At 54.0% G+C, this 20,087-nt stretch overlaps 2 protein-coding genes and 1 long non-coding RNA gene across 7 annotated transcripts in view; 2 read left to right on the forward strand and 1 right to left on the reverse strand.

Annotated features, from left to right (window-relative positions):
- The window catches only part of USP36 (ubiquitin specific peptidase 36), a 32,955-nt gene extending 24,679 nt beyond the window's left edge, over positions 1 to 8,276 (forward strand). For all 4 annotated transcript variants that reach the window (XM_020896586.2, XM_020896587.2, XM_070479846.1 and 1 more), the window contains 7 exons: positions 343 to 473; positions 1,932 to 2,519; positions 2,937 to 3,130; positions 4,637 to 4,738; positions 5,406 to 5,521; positions 5,832 to 5,983; positions 6,198 to 8,276. In XM_020896586.2, coding sequence (XP_020752245.2) covers positions 343 to 473; positions 1,932 to 2,519; positions 2,937 to 3,130; positions 4,637 to 4,738; positions 5,406 to 5,521; positions 5,832 to 5,963 — 1,263 coding nt within the window. In that variant the 3' untranslated portion in view covers positions 5,964 to 5,983; positions 6,198 to 8,276. The remainder of the gene's footprint in view (positions 1 to 342; positions 474 to 1,931; positions 2,520 to 2,936; positions 3,131 to 4,636; positions 4,739 to 5,405; positions 5,522 to 5,831; positions 5,984 to 6,197) is intronic.
- A 4,578-nt stretch (positions 8,277 to 12,854) lies between these two features.
- On the reverse strand, positions 12,855 to 18,304 carry LOC139039174 (uncharacterized). 2 transcript variants are annotated; one of them, XR_011492428.1, is made up of 3 exons: positions 18,207 to 18,304; positions 16,436 to 16,543; positions 12,855 to 14,059 (listed from the first exon to the last, which is right to left on the reverse strand). It is a non-coding gene; the product is annotated as an uncharacterized lncRNA (long non-coding RNA). The 2 variants fall into 2 exon arrangements; XR_011492427.1 differs by having other exon boundaries at positions 12,855 to 15,981.
- Positions 18,305 to 18,629: 325 nt separating this feature from the next.
- CYTH1 (cytohesin 1) overlaps positions 18,630 to 20,087 on the forward strand; it is a 73,512-nt gene continuing 72,054 nt past the window's right edge. The window contains exon 1 of the mRNA XM_020896583.2: positions 18,630 to 18,737. Coding sequence (XP_020752242.1) covers positions 18,716 to 18,737 — 22 coding nt within the window. The 5' untranslated portion in view covers positions 18,630 to 18,715. The remainder of the gene's footprint in view (positions 18,738 to 20,087) is intronic.

Consider the following 20,087-nt stretch of genomic DNA (forward strand, 5'->3'; position numbering starts at 1 on the left):
CCTCGGGGATGGGCCCCAGCCAGGAGCTCTGAGCACAGGGGCACACAGGCTGGCCGGCACCTCTATGTGCAGCTTGATGCACTGTGATGTAATTGTCCTACTGAAGTTTTTGTTTAAACTTCCTTCCTTTTTTCCTTTTTGTTTCTAACCAAAAACACTTCTGATTCTTCTTCTATCATTCCCCCCCTACCCCTCACACTCCCTTTTTTTGTTCTTCTGTCCTCTCATTCTCCCTTCTGGGCTCTTTTTTTTTTTTTTTTTTTAATTTTATTTTTATTTTCCTCCTCACTCACGGCAACCTTTTTTAGACCACCAAGTTTTTATTTATGTCAATAACTGCAGGCCAGCACCCTGCGGAGGGCAACCGGCAATGACCTCCGTCCACCTGCCCTCTCTCCATCCTCCGACCTCACCTACCCCCGGAAAGCCACTCACCCCGTCGCCGCCACCACCTGGCCTGTCAGTGCAATGCGGTAAGCAGGGCAGCAGCTCCTCCCTGTGGGGCCGGTGCAGAGGTCTGCCCGGTGTCTCCTCTGTTCTCCTGCCCAAGGGGCTTCCGTGGGCACAGGCAGCTTGGTCTCTGCGGTCCTGGCTTTTTTTGACTCTGTCTTCATCTCCTGTCCGCCTGTCACGTGCACTTGGTGATGGATGTGTTTGAACTGATTTCCCTGGGGATCCCCAGTGCCGAGACAGGACCCCAAAGTGGAAGGCCGGAGTTGCAGGGGTGGTGGGTGTTTGGACAGGCGCCGTGTGAGCTCAGAGTCCTGTGTTCAGGTTGTGTCTCCTAGCAGCGCTCTGGGGCTTATCTTGGGGCAAGGTGGGGTCTGTCACCCTGGCTCTCAGGGCATTCCCAGTGGGCTCTGGGGGCCGCTGCAGGGGCCGTGGCTCCGTGGGGCTTTTCAGCATCTGGGTAGATGCCCCTCTGGAGGCGTGGGCTGTCGCCTCCCAGCCCGCTCTGCACAGGGACGCTTGAGTCCCTTCAGGTGTTGAGGGCAGAAGGCCCAGAGTTACTGATAAATGGCTGTCTGAGAAGTGAGGCTCTGCCTTTGACAGCTGGGGAGGGAGGGAGGAAAGAAGGAAGGAAGACAAGGCAAAGCCACAAGGTGCTTTGGACGGGTTCAGCATTTACATGGTGCCATTGTGCCCTCTCTGCCCCCCTCATTCAAGGCCCTGCACTCAGGAGCCTGCTATTCCCTTCCCCCAGCCCCCTCCTACTCTCACTGCTGGCACAGGGGTTTTGCACTTGGTAGGTCCTTAAACGGAAATGGCAGTCTACTCCAGTATGCCAGCCTGGGAAATCCCATGGACACAGGAATCTGGCGGGCTACAGTCCATGGGATCGCGGAAGAGCCGGACGTGACTTAGTGACTCAACATACACAGAGACACAAGTTAGCAACACACACATTTGACAGGAAGGAGACCCAAGAGTCTCGCCTGTCCAGTCCTGCCCCTTGCTCATCTTGCTGTATAGCTGGCTGGAAAGTCTGTCTCCCAGATCTTCATAAACCCCAAGTTTCAGAGAAAAATCCTAGGAACGTAATAGCAAAAGACAGGTAGGCTTATATCTGCCTTTCTTGTAAGACTTAACTGCCTGTGCTCAGACACGTGATGCTTGTGGAGGCTGGACGTTTATTGCTTGGTGGAGCTTTCCTCTGAACACATTGGTATTGAAAGTTTAAAACACTGGAGTTTGTGAAAGTACTTTGGACTACCTGGTGACAAGAAACCAAGATAGGTAGTGATTTTTATGAACTTTGATCTTGAGGTTTGAATTTGCTTGTTAGCCTATGTTTTCTAACTGCTCTGAAACATGTACATATCAGGTTTACCGGGGAAAGTCATTGAAAATCCTTACCTGAGAGGGATGGAGCTGAGGGAGGGCAGGGCGGGAGAACTCGGCCTGTCCTCACTGCCCACCTCTCCCTGCAGGGCTGTCTCACCTGCTCCCAGACCCTCCAGCCATCTGAAGCCCCCCTTCGACCCCCGTCCCCCATCACTGTCCAGCAGCCCCCAACCTCTCGGGACATCAGACCCACAGAGCTGCTCGCCCGCCTCTGCACCCCTGCCTCAGGTCAATGGGGCCTTCCGGGCCCCCCCATACCAGCGGCCAGAGGCCAGCGAGCCCCCCCAGAGCCTTGGTAAGAAGAGGAAGAAGACTCGCGTGGAAGGGGGCTGTGTCTCGGAGACCTGCATGGCCGTGGTGGCCCCGCCTGGGAAGAGGAGGAAGAGGAAGAGGAAGCACACGGGGGACGTGGATGCCACCCCACCGCAGGACGAGCGGACACCGGGGCCGCCCTGGAGCCCTGAACGCAGGAAAGAAGGCCGGGCGGAGCCATTGGGGGACAGAATGGAGGAAGAGGGCAGACACCAGGCAGGGAGCAGCCAGCGCCTGGAGAACGGCTGGCCCATGGGATGCATGACCGACGGCCCCTACGCGAGCAGCAGGAAGAGGAGGAGAAAGGGACTGGAGAGCTGTGACGGAGGAGACTGCCTCCCTGGGGACCCATCTTGGCACGGGTGAGAGCGAGGAGCCAGGCAGCCCTGCACCTCCACTCACTCACACACAGTCTGTTCCGGGTGGGTCTGTCTGGAAATATAGGCGCCCGGACCTCTGGGGTGTGACTGTGTTGTCCCGGGGTTTGGTGAGTGGAGGCATGTCCCGAATCTGGCCAGTACCATGTGTGCTGGGAGGTCACGTGACCCGGGCTGGGCTGGGCTCCTGTTGTCCAGTTTGTAGGACTTGCCTCGGTGAGGATTAAAAGCGCACTCGTGTGCTCTCCTGGGCTGCGGCCATGGATCGCTGGTGCACTGTCCTGGTCAGGTTAGGGTGGTGTCTCCCGGAGCTCTTCTCCAGGGCCAGGCTCACGCCACAGAGTTCTCGAGGTGTCTGGGCTTCTGTTTGCTCGGAGCTGAGTGTCCGCTCTGACTTCCCAGGAGCTGTGCACCCTCGGACGTCGTCCAGCCAGAGACCATTGCAACATCACTGAGGAAAAAGAAAAAGAAAAAAAAGAAGCAAGAGCCACGACAGGAAGTAGAAGAGAAGGAGCCTGAGGGCCAGAGGGGCCCGTCTGTTCCTGGGAGCACTCCCCTGCCAGCTGTGAACGGCCAGGCTCCCGGGGGCCCCACAGGTGTGCACGGGGCGGGGAGGGGGCGCTGAGGGTGGGAGCCAGCCTGCCGTGTGTGTCCAGAGGCAGGTGCGGTTCACTGGGGAGCCCTCCGCCCTGGGGGGAGCCGTCTGCCCACTGGCCTTCTCATCTGGTTGATCCTTCAGCCGGATCTACCCCACAGGAGAAGGCAGGACACAAGTAAATGTCTGCACATTCTGTGAGCCCAGCGTTTCTTCTGGTTCAGGGCTGTTCCCTTCTGAACCTTCCCACTGCAGTGTGACTCCTGGGCCGCCCAGCCTGGTGTTATCCTTTGCCATTTGAACCTGGAGCATTGAGTTCAGAAACTCACTTTCCTCTGCCTCTTTCAGTTGTGAGCCTGACTGACCATCACGCAGCTTCTTGCTTTTGAGGTGCTGTGGGTCTGCCCAGGCTGAGGCCCCCGCCAGGCAGCTCATTTGTGTTTTGTCTTCTCTCTCTCTCTGGCTGGCGGGACTCACTGGGCTCTCCTGGTGGCGTGTGTCTGTTACACGAGGGAGGAGACGGTCCTCAGCTCCTCCGGAAGGGGCCCAGATCTCAGGGGATCAGCTGTTGTGTTAGTTCTTTGAGGGTACACTGGCCCCTGGGGATTGACCTGGAGTTTGTACAGGACTCCAGAGAAATGCAGCCATGAATGAACATGGAGTTTTGATAATTACACGGCAAAGCACTAACTGCTAGGCAGTGAGGAGTGGCTGCGGCAGGCGGCCGGAGCATCACTGGAGAGAGGGCTGCAGAGAGTGGCCGTCACCAGACCACGGCATCGTCTGTGAGCCCGCTGGCCCAGCTGGGGTGCCGGGGCTGCGGGGAGACCCAGTGCCGTGTGCCTGCTCACAGTCCCAAAGTGGGGACGGGCCTTGGTGGCCGAGAGTCGGCTAGAGCTACAGCTGTCCGTGGCTCTGCGTGACCACCGGGCCCGAGCTGTGCTGAGGAGCAGCCAGTGGGGCTGGTGGGAACAGGCTGGGGGTGGACAGTGGACGCTGTCCTGCTCAGAGCACTGAGCCTTAAGGACACAAGGTCACTGCCAAGTTGGCGGCCCAGAGAGATGAGGTGAGGCTCGTGTTTAGGACGGCGAGTCCATTCTGGCGGTTGGAGGTGGTTGGGGGGCAGGGCAGAGGCCAGGGCCAGCTCAGATGTCTTCTCTAGAACCATGATGAGGGGCAGTCAGTACTGTCTGTGCAGATGTCCTTTCTTGCTGGCCAGGCTCTCTGAGGACAGGGCCGGCAGACAGGAGCTGCCCCACCAAGCCGCGGTGGCGGTGGAGAGAGGCGCCTCGTCCCTCCAGTTCCCTCCGCTCCGTGTTTCTGCTGGTTCTCTACAGGCGAGGAAGAGAAATCGTTAACTCTCTTGCCACAGGCAGGCAGAAAGAGCTCGCTTTTACACATTCTCAGTAATTTGTGATTAGTAAGTTTTGCAGCGCTGTTGTAAATAAAAGGTGTGTGATCATTTTCTCGGTGATTTAAATGTATGTAAATGTTCCTCTGATTACAGGGCTGAGACTGGCTCCACTTGCATCCTGGGACAGAGAGAGAGAATCCGATGTGGTCCAAGAATTGCTAAAATATTCATCTGATAAAGCTTATGGGAGAAGAGGTACTGTTTTGCGAACTGACTTCTATTTTCCTGCGATTGGGTTATGTAGGAGATACAGGCCTGAAGCAGGCCTTCTATGTTGAGCCTTGTACACAGAGATTGCTTGGCTCTAAAGACAGGAAAAGGAATGTGAACGTCAGTTGTACCCTCTCTGGCCTCCACAGCCATTGCGTGCAGGTCAAGGACCCTGCAGTTGGGTTTAGTCTATGGAAGGATCTGGAACAGCTTCCCCCTGGGGTCTAGGAGCAAGGAGAAGGCGTGTGTGCCTCAGGGTGGGGATGGCTTTGGACAGAAAGGCTCATCCGACTTGTGTGCTGTACGTTCTTATTTAGAACACTATTTTTCTAATTCGGACTTGGAGAAAGAACACAAGGTCTTTGTCTCTCAAATGAGAGCAGGGGTTTTTATAAACTAAATTTTGAGGATTGGTGGCAGAGAGAGTTAACAGTGTTTGCTCACGTGACAGAGTCATTGACTGTCCTGCAAACCAGAGGCCACGCCGCCCCTCTTCTTTTCTTTCTCTGTGGGTCCACTTTCACCAGAAGGCGGCACTCAAAAATGGTGAATCACTGGGAGTGGACCCTCGTATGTAAACTGCATCCTTGAAGTAAATCGCCAGGGCAGCTGGGAGCCCACCCAGGTCCTGACGCACGTGTCTGCCTTGCAGTTTTGACGTGGGACGGTGAGGTGTCGGCCGTCAGTCAGGACGCCATCCAGGACAGCAGGCTGGCCCGCACGGCCACGGTCATTGACGACTGGGACGAAGAGTTCGACCGAGGGAAGGTGTGACACGTGGTGGACCCGGCAGGGGGGACTTGGGTTTTCGGGGAGGTTTGAAGTGGCCGAGGGTGAGTCTGGAGCCTGGCTGCCTGGGAGCCTTGTGGCTGGGTGCATGGTCTCCGTCCCCCAATTGCTCGTGCTCCGCCATCAGTGAAGTCAGGGTCGTGGGGATACCTCCTGAGGGTCACGTGGAGGACATACCTGTTTAAATCACACGTTGAGACTTGAGCTGTCATGCAGTAAGCGCTCGGAAGGAGCCACCAGGACCTGGGGGAGGCCTTGATGGGAATTGTGACACTGATTCTTGACGTAGGAGAAGAAAGTGAAGAAGTTCAAGAGAGAGAGGAAGAGAAACTTCAACGCCTTCCAGAAACTTCAGAGTAGACGGAATTTTTGGTCTGTGACTCATCCAGCTAAGGCTTCCAGTCTGAGCTATCGCCGCTGAAAGTGCTGCTGTCAAGATAGGTCAGTTTGTGTGCGTGTGTGTGTCGGTGGAGGGGTGTATGCATGTGTGTGGAGTGCGGTGTGTATGGTATGGGGTGTGGTGTGCACGCTCTGTCTCTGAGCTCCCTCTCAGTCATGTGTCGTGGCCTGTGTTGGACGCACACTTCAGGGATGATGGTGGGACCCTCAGGGTCTCTTCTCTCTCCATCAAGAACCATGTTCTCTGCCCCCACAGCCTCCAGAGACACGGCATCCCTCCCCGCTGACGGTCTGTCTGGACTGAAGAGCCACTTGCCGTGGACTCGCTGGCCTCTCAGTGTGGGGACGGCCCACAGAGGCCCTGGGCTTCTGCCCAGGTGAACACGACGTGCACTGTGACAGACCGCGTGGTGACGCAGGGAGCAGGGGCAGCACAGCGATGGGAAGCAGGGTGGGGCCGAGTGCCCTGTGATGCTGGCCGGCAGCGTTCAGCCTGGGGCCTGGGGGAGTGGGGAGGACGCGGCCGAGCCTTCCAGGGTGACCGCGAGCTCCAGAGGTGACAGCGTGTGGCCAGTTGCCCTTCTCTGTGGACTGTGCGACGCCCACTTCCTCCCGTGGGGGCTTTGTATGCCTTACCAGTCCACCCTCAGAAAGTCAGAGCCCTAGGCTGGCCCCACGCTGCAGCCTCTCTCTTCTTTTGGAGTTGGGCGGAGGGCAGTGCGTCTCTCCATCTCAAGAAAAAGACTCCCTCTGGAGAGCGGACGGCCAAGCTGGGGCGGGTGGGGGCCAAAAAGATGCGACAACACACCTACTGCTCAGGCTGCTACTGTTCCAAGGTGGCTTTGCTGGACCTCCCCGCTCCTGCCCCCAGCCCTTGCAGCTGCAGTAACCCCGGGGTCCTTACCAAGGTGGTGTTCTTGGGGTAGATTCCTCCTTTTATTTTACTACTTGATATAAAACGTTTATTTTTGACCAGGCCTGTGGCTTCCATTAGCAATATGTCTCCTTTCCCTAATATGCAAATACTGGCTTCGTTTGCTCAATTTTGTGAGTGCTTTTGAATTGAAGATGATTGTGTAACTGGAGACGATCACTGTCCCTTTTTTTTTTTATCCTGTTCAAGCTGTGCCTGCGAACTTGTAATTTAATAAATACGGGAAATCCTCAGTGAGCTGATATTGTTCAGAAAAAAGACCAGTGTCCCAGTGGTAGAAGGTACAGAAGTTAAGTCTGAAGATTATCCCTCAGCACATGTCCTCTTGGGATCACTTGCTGTGGGCGTGGCTCAGTGTCTGGCCTGGTCCTGCCCTCCAAGGGGTCTCCTGGGCCTGAGCCCCAGTGCACTCGTCCAGCCCCTGCTTTCTTCCTCACCAAGCTTTGCCCTTTGTTCTGGGACCTGGGGGACCCAGGTGGTGTCGAAAAAGCATTAAAACATTTTTTATACGGGGAGATAACATTAATTTTTTCATGTGGGTGGTGGTTTTTGTTTTTCCCGGTTTTGTATTTCTCTCTTAAAAGGTGGGGAGGATAATACCCGGTGACCTGAGCTGGGGCTGCTCTGGCCCCAGCAGATGGGAACTGAGCTCTGCCTGGACTGGCCAGGGAGCCTTTTTCTGGAGGCCTGACTCCCACATGTCAGCCATGCCTGCTCAGAACTGAGCGGCCCGCCCCGGTGCCCTGTGACTTTGTCATTTGTCATCTCAGGAGGGAAGGCAGGTGCCTCCATGGGCAGGAAGGATTTTCTTCTCCCCATCTGAAGATGTCAACATTCATTCCTGTGTGAACTGTTTCCCTGACCATATTCTTGTTATGTTTTGTTGGTTGGAAAAAGAAAAATTCTGTTGTCTGCTCGCACAGAATTTATCTCCTTTTCTTTCTCTCCCTCTTCTCCAAATCAGTCTCTCCTTTCTCCACTATATAATTACAACACCTTTTTCTGAGGAGAAAACATCACCTGTTTTCTCCCAGGCAGTGATGAGCATTGGCCTGACTCCACAGCGTTTATCACTGTTAGGTAGCCAAGTCCTCCAAACTGAGGGAAAGGAGTGGCCCAGAATGTGAGCCCAGATCCTGGCTGCATACACATCAAGGTAAAGAACTGAAGCTTTAGGGTGACACTTGTTGACTGAGAACATGAGTTTAATTTAACTTTGTGTTTGTGAAAGGGGCACCTCTCCTGGTGGTCCCAGTCCTCTCACTCCCTGCCTCTCCGCTGGGGTCCCTGGTTACACCAAGGCCCTGTGTGTGCAATGAGCCCGCAGCTCATGGCCAGGGACCGAGGGGCCACAGATGTTGCCAAGATCTCACTGCAATAAAATAATGAGTTTTTGTGAGACCTGCCTGTGTCTTTTCCCTCTAGCTTTTAAAAGGGCTCCCCCTCCCCCCCTACTTCAGTCCACTGGACCCGTTCACACGCGACGTCAGCCTTGGGTGCTTTCTGTCACCCGTCCGTGAGTGGGAGCCAGGCACTTCGGGCAGTCTGGGGGGGAAAGCTTAGAGCAGGTCTTCATTAGGAATAAAGAGATTTATCTGAATGTCTTAATGTTATACATACACTTACCCGAATTTAAGAAGGCAGGAATCCTTTGAAGTGGCTCCCTGAGCTTTGTTGATGATTTTCAATGAGCATCAGATTGAAACATGGAAACAGTTATCATTCCACAGAGGTCTGTTGTTTGAAAATTTTTGTAACCGAATGTTTGGATTTCTGTAGGTAAAGATGAGGGAGACATCATAGGTTTTACCAAACTGAGTTTTTCTGACAGCTGTCAAGGGCGATGCAGGCCTCCAATCTGGGGACACTGCCCCTGCTCCCAGCCTGGCTCGGGCACAATGATGTAGTCAGGTCGCCTTCAGCCTTGGCCTGAGTGGACGTGCCTGGCTACTGCCTCAGCCACATGCTGAAGGCCCTGGTAAGGAAGGCTTGGTTCCTGCATGGACTGGAATTCAGTGGCCCACGTGAACATTGCTGGTCTGGTCAGGCTGGGCCTAACAAGCAGGAAGGTCAGGGTCTGGCTGATCGCATGTGTCCTGGAGGTTGGGGCAAGGCCCGGAAGGGCATTGGGCCCTGCAGAGCCCCCCATGATTGGGAGGTTACAGGCGGCAAGAGCAGCACCAGTGAGTGGGTGACAGTCCAGGGCAGGTTTCTGGTGGGTGGGTTTTGGTACCCAAGCCCCACAGCTCTTCACCCCTTCCTTCCCTTAAGGGATGCCCTCAGACACAGGACTCTCTACCCTGGTCACCGTGGGGGTATGGCCAGATGGCTCAAAATGACAGCAAAGTAGGTGAAGCGAGGCATCAACTGGACCCAAACCAGAGGGGGTGCTCGGCAGGTGGGCGAGAGTTTGGGGTGACTGAGTACAGCTCACAGGCCTGTCCAGCCAGCTGAGCTTGTGTCCAAAGGTTGCACATCACAGGCTGGGTGGCGGCCAGAGTTGCACCACAAATCCGGCGCAGGGGTCATACGAGCCAGACCAGAGCTCTATGTATGTTGTGGTTCTGTAAACATGGCCAAGTTTTCCCTGTCAGCCTGTGGTCTCAAGCTCAGAGCTGCCGACTCCAGTGGGAACCAGGAGGAGGCTCAGCTCTACCAGATGTGGCCTCAGAGACGAGGGGAGCCTGTGAACAGATCGTTGGCCTGTGAGCAGTCTCTGGCCAGCCAGGTTCCCTTGACTGACACGGTCCGGTGACAAAGCGAAAGCCCAGGGTATTTCTTATTTGATAACTTCAGCAGGAACCTCGTCCCTCCAGCCTTTGTGTGTCTTTCAGGCTCTGGTGAGTGCCTGGGCTATTTTCAGCAAGAGAATACAAGGTCTGATTCACTCTACACACCCGAGGCAGACAACTATGTGTGTGCGGGCCAGGGGGTGGGGATGGAGAAGATGGGCAAGGATGACCAGTTCAACACGCCGGTCAAGAAGTGTTCCTGTCTGGAACTATGACATGGCAGTAACTAGACAGGTGGGGCCACCTGGGTACTTGGAATCGAGAGCAGAGGTAACAAATACGGTGGAAAGTTCAGGGCCGGGGGAAGACCTCTGGCTTGGCAAGTGGAGTGGTAGGGCACCGTTGTACCAGAGATACACGTGGGGCTGTGATACAAGCCTGCGATGTTAGCATGCTATCAGAACAGGAAATGGGAAGAACCACAGGTACAAGAAGGATGTGACCACGGAGCTTGGCATCTCCCGACTAAGAAAAAAGCGCAGTTGTCTGAACATCTAGGGAACTAGGCGAGCATCCATTAGAAGCGTGGCCTAACCTCAGGAGTCAGGAGTTAGCAGTGAAAGGCTGGCTGGTGTGATGGAGTGGGAAAGGCCAGGGTGTGAATCCTGCCCAGTCTTGGTAGCATAGATAGCCTCGGTGTAGACAGGACCTGGGTGAAACGAGATTCTGGGAGAAATGAGGTTCTGGGAATCCTCTACCCCTACCAGGGGCCAGCCTGAGGCGTGACACCTGGTAGGAGCTCAGCAACGTGATTCCTTCTTGGCCTTTGGGACCTTGTGGCTAGTCACCTGCACCGGCTCTTTCCCTCTAACCCATACTCACACGTGTTTGATCCCTGGGTTGGGAAGATCGCCTGGAGAAGGGCATGGCAACCCACTCCAGTATTCCTGCCTGGAGAATCCCATGGACAGAGTAGCCTGGCAGACTACAGTCCATGGGGTCGCACAGAGATGGACACGACAGAAAAAACTTAGCAGGCATGTACAGGTATGGAGGGGCCCCTGCTGCACACACCCTGCTGGTCCAGCCCCAGGCACGTCCTGCTCCTTCCTTCCCCACTCCCTCAGGACCAACTGGTTCTGTTGGGGAGGACCATCCGGCTACAGAAGCTGGTGACCATGCTGTTGGGCTCTGTCTTCAGACGGCCCTGCTCTCCCATCTCTTCCGCAGTTATCACATGTTTGTGCCCTCTCAACTGCCTGTGTGCCCCTTACTCTTGCAAATGATTTTCATCCCACTCCAAAGTAAAATAGTGAAACACGAGAAAACCAAAACTGAAACCAGCTGCTTTCCCTCCACTTGTGATCTATTCCCCTTCTAACACAGTGGTTCCAACACTCATGGAGCAGCAAAATCACCTGGGAGAGTTATTTAATACTAATTTAATTGACAGTGAATGTGCCGGAAACGAGACTCTTGAGGGTGAGGCTCAGGCATTGGCGATTGAACCCTTCCTGAGTGATCCTACTGGGCAGCCAGTGTTGAGAGCTGCTGTGCCAGTTCCAGGTTTGAGGGTCAGAATCACCAGGGGGTCGTGAGAACACAGGTTGCTGGGCCTCAGCCCCTGACATTCTGGTTCAGCGGGCCTGGGCTGAGGTCTGATAATTTGCAATTCTAACATGTTCCTGAAAAGTGAAAGTGTTAGTCGCTCAGTTGTATCTGATTCCTAGTCCGTCAGGCTCCCTGTCCATGGGATTTTCCTGGCAAGAATACTGGAGTGGGTTGCCATTCCCTTCTTCAGGAGATCTTCCCAACCCAGGGATCAAACCCAGGTCTCCTACATCAACAGGCAGATTCTTTACCATCTGAGCCACCAGGGAAGCCCCTAGGGACGCTGACCCCACTGCTGGGCGGGGACCACACTCAGTTCTGATCTAACGGTTCTTACATGGAATGGTCAGTAGGACCCTCTGGGGACCTCAGCGTGCTCTCCAGAACAACCTCTCCCAGCCCTTGGGGACCTCACCTCCTAGCTGCCTCTTGTGTCTTGCTCTTCCCCCTTCCTTCTCTCATGAACATGTTCAAGTGTCTGCCGTCCTAAAAAAGCCCCCTTGTTTCCATGTCCCCTCCCTGCCACCCTCTCCCTCAACTTAGCTTTGATTTGCCTTCTGCTTCATTCTCCTCTTAGTCTGCCTTCTGCCTGCGTCACTCCACTCAGTGATCCAATTCCCAAATTTGATGAGCGTTTGCCACGACTTCTTTTCAGGATTTGATACTGATTTCATCCCCCTCTCCCTGAAGAGCTCTTCTTTTTCTGTCCCTTAAGTGTTAAATCTGTTGGATCTGGTGAGCCCTGGATACTTAGATGGAGCCAGGATCAATGTACTCCATTGTCTCATCAATATATCCAGAGGGTGCTTGTGGATATCCTACTGGCACATTCGTGGCCCAGACAGAGCTCATGGCTCTGCCTGCCCTCCTCGGTTCAGTCCAGTCTCTCAGAGCCTCTCAGGGGACTCTGCTACAAGGCACCTTTATGTGGTTCTTTGCTCTACAGTGTTACAAGTGATCCCTGTTCCATGTACTTCCTTCTCCCTTCTTAGGTGTATTCCTCTGTGTTCTGCTTTGCATGGCCTTGGTGAGACGCTTTCCCTTGGCAGAGACCGGTGGGCATTGACTCTATCAGGTCTCAAATTCCAGCCGCCCCCCACCCACCAAGAAGTCTTGGTGGAAGGGATGAATCAGACAGGAGCATGGTTGGTAACCGTGCCCTGGTTGAAAGTAAAAGTTACTCAGTCGCGTCCAACTCTTTGCAGTCCCATATACTGTACAGTCCATGGAATTCTCCAGGCCAGAATACTGGAGTGGGTAACCTTTCCCTTCTCCAGGGGATCTTCCCAACCCGGGGATTGAGCCCAGGTCTCCTGCAAATTGCAGGCAGATTCTTTACCAGCTGAGCCACCAGGGAAGCCCAAGAATACTGGAGCGGGAAGCCTATCCCTTCTCCGGCGGATCTTCTCGACCCAGGAATCGAAACAGGGTCTCCTGTATTGCAGGCAGATTTTTTACCAACTGAGCTACTTAGGGAAGCCCCTATTCACGGCTCAGAATGGAGCCAGCCTGCCTCCGTCGATGTCCTTGGCCCAGAGGCCTTGCCCAGTCCTCCTGACGCTGCCACCTCTGAGCCCCTGCCCCCCACCCCCCCCACACTGTTTTTTTTCCACAAGTGAAAACATTTTGGCAGGTCTGGCGGGAACCAGAGCATTAGCTCCTCTATTTGAAGTGAGAGCCTGGACTATGTGGCACGTGGCCAGCTGTCTTTCGGGCGGCAGGGGAACAGTTGGTGACAGCTGGATACAATCAAGATCCATTACAAACAGATTTCCAAGTGCCATTCACACACAGAAGAAATTGCACGCTTTAGCAAAATAAAATCTGGGGGTTTTCAAAGCAAGACAATGCCCCAGCCTTGGCCCGTGTAAGCAGTCGAGTTCCTCTTCTCTGTAACCACACTTCCTTCCCCAGCCCCACCTCCCTCTCGAGCGCAGGCTAGGGGGATTGGGGGAGGCTGGCGAAGCTGGCAAGGGTTCTCCCTAGGCCGGGGCGCCCATGCCCTGCCTTGTATTATGAAGGACACCCCTGTCTAAACCTGAGTGGGGAGAGGTCCAAGGCTGGCTTCTAGCAGGGCCTCTGGCCAGCCTCAGTCAGGCCTCCCACCTTGGTCTCAGGGAGAAGGAAGGGTTCACAGAGTGGTTGGTGGGTGACGGCTGGCAGGCCCAGCTGAGCGCATTCCTCGCCTATGAAGCAGGTGTTATCCGAGGTAGCTGTCTCTCAAACTCCGGCCCTGGCCTTGGCAGAGCTCCAAGCTGTGGCTCATTAGGCAGCCGATTATGCTTCTGTACGGAGGGGAGGGCTTAGGATGTGGCTCTGTCGGGTCTGTGGTCTGTTGGCCTCAGCAGACCGTGTTCCTTGACCCCATGGTGGTGGGTGGTGGTGGCGGGAGTCGTTCTTTTGGCACATGGAAGGGGTGTTGGTGTTCATGGAGGGGGGCGACACTGTCCTCCCTTTTTTCATGAGAACCTCCAGCTGTGCCGCCCACTTGGGCCCCTGCTGCCTCATCCTTTATTTATTTATTTAACTTTTGGCTGTACTGGGTTTTTGTTGCTGCGTGGGCTTTTCTCTGGTTGCAGCAAGTAAGGGCTACTCTCTCGTTGTGGTGCACAGGCTTCTCAATGCAGTGGCTTCTCTTGCTGCGGAGAACAGGCTTCTCTAGGGCACGCAGGCTTCAGTAGTTGCAGTTCCCCAGCTCTAGAGCTCAACAGTTGCAGCACATGGGCTTAGTTGCCCTTCAGCATGGAGGATCTTCCCGGGTCAGGGATCGAACCCATGTCTCCTGCATTGCAAGGTGGAGTCTTTACCACTGAGCCATCAGGGCAGCTCTGCCTTATTCACCTTGATGGGAGAAGAGAGAGAGAGAACAAATAGAATCATTTGTTTTAGAAAAAGGAACCGGATAAAAAAATACGGGCATGAGGAAGAACAGAAAGGTCACAGTAAAATCCCTTGCCATGGTATCTTATATCTAAGTCCACTCTAAAAGTTTTATTTAAAATAGGTGATAATAGAATATGATATCACTTATATGTGGAATTTAAAATATGACAAAAATGAACTCATTTACAAAACAGAAACAGACTCACAGACATACGTACGGTTAAGAAAGGGGAAAGGGGTGGGTCAGGAATAAATTAAGAGTTTGGAATTAATAGATACTAACTACTATATATGAAATCGATAAACAAGACCCTACTGTGTAGCACAGGGAACTATATTCAATATCCTATAATAACCCATGATGGTAAAAAATATGAAAAGGAATATATATGTATATAAAATGGAATCACTTTGCTGTATAATACCCAAAACTAATACAACATTGTAAATCAATTCTGTTTCAATAAAAAATAAATTAAAAATATAAAAAAAATAAAAACAGGTAATACATGTATATGGTATATCATTTAAAAGCTGTGTGTTTCCCAGGGCCACCTCAACAAAGTCCCACAGACTGGAGGGCTTAAAACAACAGAAATTTATTCTCCCACAGTCTGGAGGCTGGAAGTCTGAAATCAGTGTTGGCAGGACCACACTTTTTCTGACTATCCCTTCTTTGCCTCTTCCAGCTTCTGGTGAGCCAGGCGTTGGCCTCTCAAATGGCCCCTCCATCTTCACATGGCCTTTTCTGTGTGTGTCTGTGTCCTAATCTCCCTTTCTTAGAGGGATACCAGTCATTGGATCTGGGCCACCCTATGATCTCACCTTAACCTGGTTACATTTGCAAAGATCTCATTTCCAAATAAGATCACAGTTCACAGGCGCTGGAGGTTAGGGCTTTAACATACCTTTTTGGGCTCACAATTCAACCCCTAAGAGTATGGAAGGGTATGTAATGAAGAGTCTCCCACTCCTGTTTCCCTGGCAACTGACTTTCCTCCCAGAGGCAGGGTGGCCCCCAGTCCCCCGTGCGTCCTGTTAGCCAAGGTCTGTGCTTGTCCACTAGTTTGGGAGCCCCGAGAGGGCATGGCTTTACAGCTGTTCCCTTTGTCACTGTGTCCTCAGTATTTTGAACAGTGCCTGTCACAGCATTGTCCCCCAGTCCTGAATATATGTGGAATGGCTGAGTGTACAGTATAAATGTACATCACATGTAGATGCATTTTTGCTAGGAATAGAAATACATTATACACCCGTGTTCTGTCCTAGCTTTTCCCACTTCACACAGCTTGGAAACTGGCTCACTTTGGTAAACGCAGAAATCAGCTTCAGTCTTTTAAAAAACTGTGGGTGCTCCCTTGCATGAAAGTACCAGTATCTAGTAACCTGTCCCTTTTTGAACATTGTTTCTAAAAAAGTTCAAAACATCAAGCATGGGGTAAAAAATAGATATATTTTGGGTTACCTCTGCTCAAAATTCATCCTAATTTTTTTTTGGCCGTGCAGCACAGCATATGGGATTTTAGTTCCCTAACCAGGGATCAAACCCTTGCCCCCTGCAATGGAAGTCTGGAGTCCTAACCACTGGACTGCCAATGAAGTCCCTCATTATTCTAACTTTTGAGACTATTATGTAAGGCAAGGACTTCGGAAGGGAGGCGTCAACTTAAAAAAAAGTCAGGCAGATCAACCCACTAAGAACAGACCACTGTGACAGGCTTGCAGGGAGCCCCGGCCCATTTTCAAAGTTCTTGATGTGGGCAGGGGGTGGGTCAGGGGAAGCAGCAGACGGATTCCAGACGCTGGGCCCTCTCGGCATCTCGGTTCCGTCCTCCCTTTGAGGCTCTTGCTCTGAGGTCTCCCTCTGAGGTCCCCTGGAGCTGAGGACACAAGTAGTAAGGGAAGCTGATCTGCTGGCTCCCATTTTATACTGTGACCTCTGTGGGCCTCAGTTCCCAAATCTGCAGTATGGAGATAACAGCTCAACAATGCCACACCCCCCCAACCCCCCGACACCCCCAGCCCCTGAGCCAGGAATATGAGCTAACAGAGGGTCTTTGACAGTCACCAGTGGTCAAGTAGGGATTCCCAGGTGACGCTAGTGGTAAAGAATCTATCAATGCGAGAGATGCAAGAGACCTGGGTTCCATTGCTGGGTCAGGGAAAATCGCCTGGAATAGGAAATGGCAACCTGCTCCAGTATCTTGCCTCGAAAACTCCATGGACACAGGAGCCTGGTGGCTACAGTCCATGGAGCTACGAAGAGTTGGACACGACTGAGCACGCACATGTTGTCAAGTACATTTTACATCCCTACCCAGTGCATTCACTTACAACCAAAACAAACATTATCCTTAGGTACCAGGTGGACGCTGATACTCTTTTATTCGATCTTCTCTTCCTTCAGTGGAGATTGGTTTTTCAACCATTCAGGGTCAGGACCTGCCATTGGAAAACACTGTGGTATTGAAACAATGTAAGTTAAGGGAATTTGTTTACAGTCAAAAACCAGGCTAATCGAAGTGATTAGCATTCATGCCCTTCCCATCCAAAAGTTTGGGAGTTCAGATCACCTGTGGCCTCAGTTGCTTTTCTGCCCAAGTTTTGGTCATCGAGCAAGAGTTATGTAAAATCAGTGAAGATTAAACTCCTAGGTCCACCAGAATCAACCTTTTTTTTTTTTTAAATGTTTATTTGTTTGGCTGTGCAGGGTCTTAGTTGTGGCTCATGGAATCTGCTCTTCATCGCGACATGTGGGATCTAGTTCCCCGACCAGGGACCGAACCGGGGTCCCCTGCATTGGGAGCACAGAGTCTTAGCCACCAGACTGCCAGGGAAGTCCCCAGAATCAACCTTTTATGGCTGATAATCTCTATGAGGGAAGTGTCTGATTTCTGGAGCCATTGGAAAGAAACCCTTGCCTAAGGAAATAAAGCCCATCTTCTTGGACGTACAGGAGACATCAAGCTTCACCATCAAAGCCTGAGTCAGACAGCTCAGGGAGTAACATGGATATTTTTGTTTGTGAATGCACAATTTTCTTAGCCACCAGAAGGGTGGGCCAGAGCTGCGCCCTGACGGAATGTGAAAATTAGGATCCCTTAGACTGATAATGTTGGAATCCGTCTCATCTAACAAAAACATTGTCAGCTGTGCTGAAGTCAAGTAGAAGAGAGCAAAAGATCAGAGATCAATACTGGGCAGGAGCCTGGATTTTATAGGCAGACGCTCCATTTCACCAGTGCGAGACAGGTCCAGGGGGCTGAGGTATTTGCCCAGATCACAGGGCTAATAGGAAGCAGATGTGGAAAGAAAACCTAGAGCTTCCTCATTCATTTACTCCTTTTCCATGAGAGGAAAGGGACTTTTCTTCGTTGTCTCTTGGGAGGCATGTTTTGGAACAGACTGCTGAGGACGGTCACAACTCCCCTCGATGGAGATATTCCCTGACCTTTCAGGGGCATTGCCAGGACCTTGGGCTGAGCTCTTCCCCCGCAGCACCCCCGGTACAGCACATTGTGCTAGGGGGTCCAGGGTCATGCCCCACAGGAGGGTCCTGGACCATCCCTGTGTGATCCTTCCAAATGACACACTCATAATTTTTATGTGTAACACCAAACCAAGAAAGAGCATGTCCATCCAGGAACGACAAGAAAAGCAGCATTTTCCTTTATTTTTCTAAGTTAAAAATTGGTGATGTCCCAGCCTCCACTTGCAGAGCTACTGCCCAGGCTCCTCAAAGGGCAGCTCAGTTAACCAGTGGGTAGGTACTGGTCCATTGGCCCAGTGCAGGCAAATAAAACATGTAAGGCACAGCCTAGAAACGTATGAATCTAAGAGTCGCAAGAATCAAGGTCACCAAAATCCTGACACGCTGTGAGGCTTAGGTACCTCTCTTTGAAATTTGATCGGGGTAAATTCAGAGGACAAAGAAAAGGAAGTATGTAAAGGCAGTGAACTCATGACATTCACGGTGCTAAGGTTCAGACTGCAGAAATAATGAACTCAAAATATTCTGGTCTTCGGCCAAGGACTGGCCGGACCTGCGAAACTAACGTCAGCGAGGACCACCCTGCCCTTGAGTGGCCGGACACGACCTTGGTACCTTTGTAGGCGGCTGGCCGCCGGTCAGTTTCCCAGGCCTGCGCCACCCTTCGGAAATCCGAAACCTGCTGGGCCCCCGGAGGCGGCCGAGGCGGGGCCTCGGGTTGGGGCGTGGTCAGAGGAGGGGCCTCGGGGCCTGGGGCCAGCCGGAGGGGCGGGGCCTCGGCGGGCGCGCGTACGCAGGCCTGGGCAGGGTAGAGGACGCAGCCCCACGGGTGCGCGCGCGGGTGACGGGGCGGGGCCGCGGGCCCGGGGGCGGGGGTCTGGGCGGGCACGCGTGCGCAGGCGCGGGCGGGGATGCGGCCGCGTGCTGAGCTCTGTGTGTGTGTGTGTGCGCGCGGCGCGCACGCAGGCGCCGGGCGGGGCGCCCCGCGGGAGCCGAGGGGCGGGCGGCGGGCGGCGGGCTCGGGGCCGGGGGCGGGGCTCTGAGACGCGCGGGGCAAGCGGGGCCGGGAGCGGCGGGACCTGGGGCGAGCGGCGAGCCCAGGCGCGGAGCCTGGCGCCGGCACCATGGACGAGGACGACAGCTACGGTCAGTACGGCCCTCGGCCCGGCCGGCGGACTCCCCCTCCCTCACTTCCTCCCTTCACCGGCCCGGCGCCTTGGCCGCGCCTCAGGCGACTCGCGTTTCCCGGGGACTGTGGTGCCGGACGCGAGCCGAGGGCGGCCGGGTGAGGCGGGGGCCTCCTCAGGGCAGCGGGCACCTGGGGCCCGGAGTGTTAAGGGCTGAGGGGCGTTGAGGGGCCGACGTCGGGGTGCCCGGGTCTCGGGGGCCGGCTCTGGGGGCCGCCGGACTCGGGTCTCTGGGGCCGGAGTCGTGGGACCGGGGTCTTGGGGCCTGAGTCTCTGGGGCGGAAGTCCTCCGGAGTGAGCGTCTGTCTCGAGGCCAGGGTTTAGGGCGGGGTTCGCGAGGACAGGAGGGTCTCGGGGCCGGGGTCTCCGGCGGGGGTCTCGGGTCGCTGTCCCGGGCAGGCCCGGCTTCTCCCGCAGCCCCGCGGGGGAGCCCCCCGCGAACGCTCAAGTTCCCCCGGGCGTTCTCCGTAGTTTCCAGCCCCTTCCGTGCTGGCAAGTTATGTGCCCCGGTCCATGTCTTTGTTCTGAAACGAAAATGAGAAAACACGGGCAGCGAACCCCGAGTGGACAGGCGCCACCTGAGGGTGCCGTCGGGGCCGGGACCTCCGGCCGCCGGCCACCCGAGGGTCCGAGGCTGACCGCCGCTCCGCGAAAACGGGGCTGCCGGGCCCCCAACGCTTGCGGGTCGAGCCCGAGGGGCGCCGAGAAACCCAAGTTTGCCTTCTCATCCGTTCCCAGAGACGCGGCACAGCCCTCACGCCACACCGACAGCGAAAACTTGACAGAACTACCCACTTCCAAAGCCTCCTGCTGACCTCACCTGGGAACTGTTGGCCATCTGCAGGGCATTCGTCTGTCAAATGGCTTCAGATTGTCAGGGTGGCAGAAGGCTGTGTGGAATGCCTTAGTTAATTTGTTTAACGTTTTAATCCCGAGAGATGAAAGAATGGCAGATAGAACAAAGTGGTTAAGTTTTGTGGTTTGGTAAGCAGAGTACAGACAGCAGTTTGAAATGCTTGTGTGGCTTAGTGGAAGCGAATATGCTTTCTTGACTAAGTGACACAGGCGATGTTTGTTTCTTAAGCTCTGAGGGAGCAAGCTTTGTTGTGGAGTATGTTAAAATGTGAAAGGTGAAGCACCTTGTTACTCTTCTGTTTATTTACGAGTAAGTCATTGAGGAACCGCTGACCGCAATAGGTGGGTTTATGACCCACAGTGGCAGACAGGGGAAAGGCCGACACTTGTGGCCTGAAATCCAGAGCACGTGGGATGGGTATCCATCAGATGTCCCGCGGTTACCTTCCAAATA

The sequence above is a fragment of the Odocoileus virginianus genome, chromosome 17, assembly GCF_023699985.2.
Source record: "Odocoileus virginianus isolate 20LAN1187 ecotype Illinois chromosome 17, Ovbor_1.2, whole genome shotgun sequence".
NCBI classification, from domain to species: domain Eukaryota; kingdom Metazoa; phylum Chordata; class Mammalia; order Artiodactyla; family Cervidae; genus Odocoileus; species Odocoileus virginianus.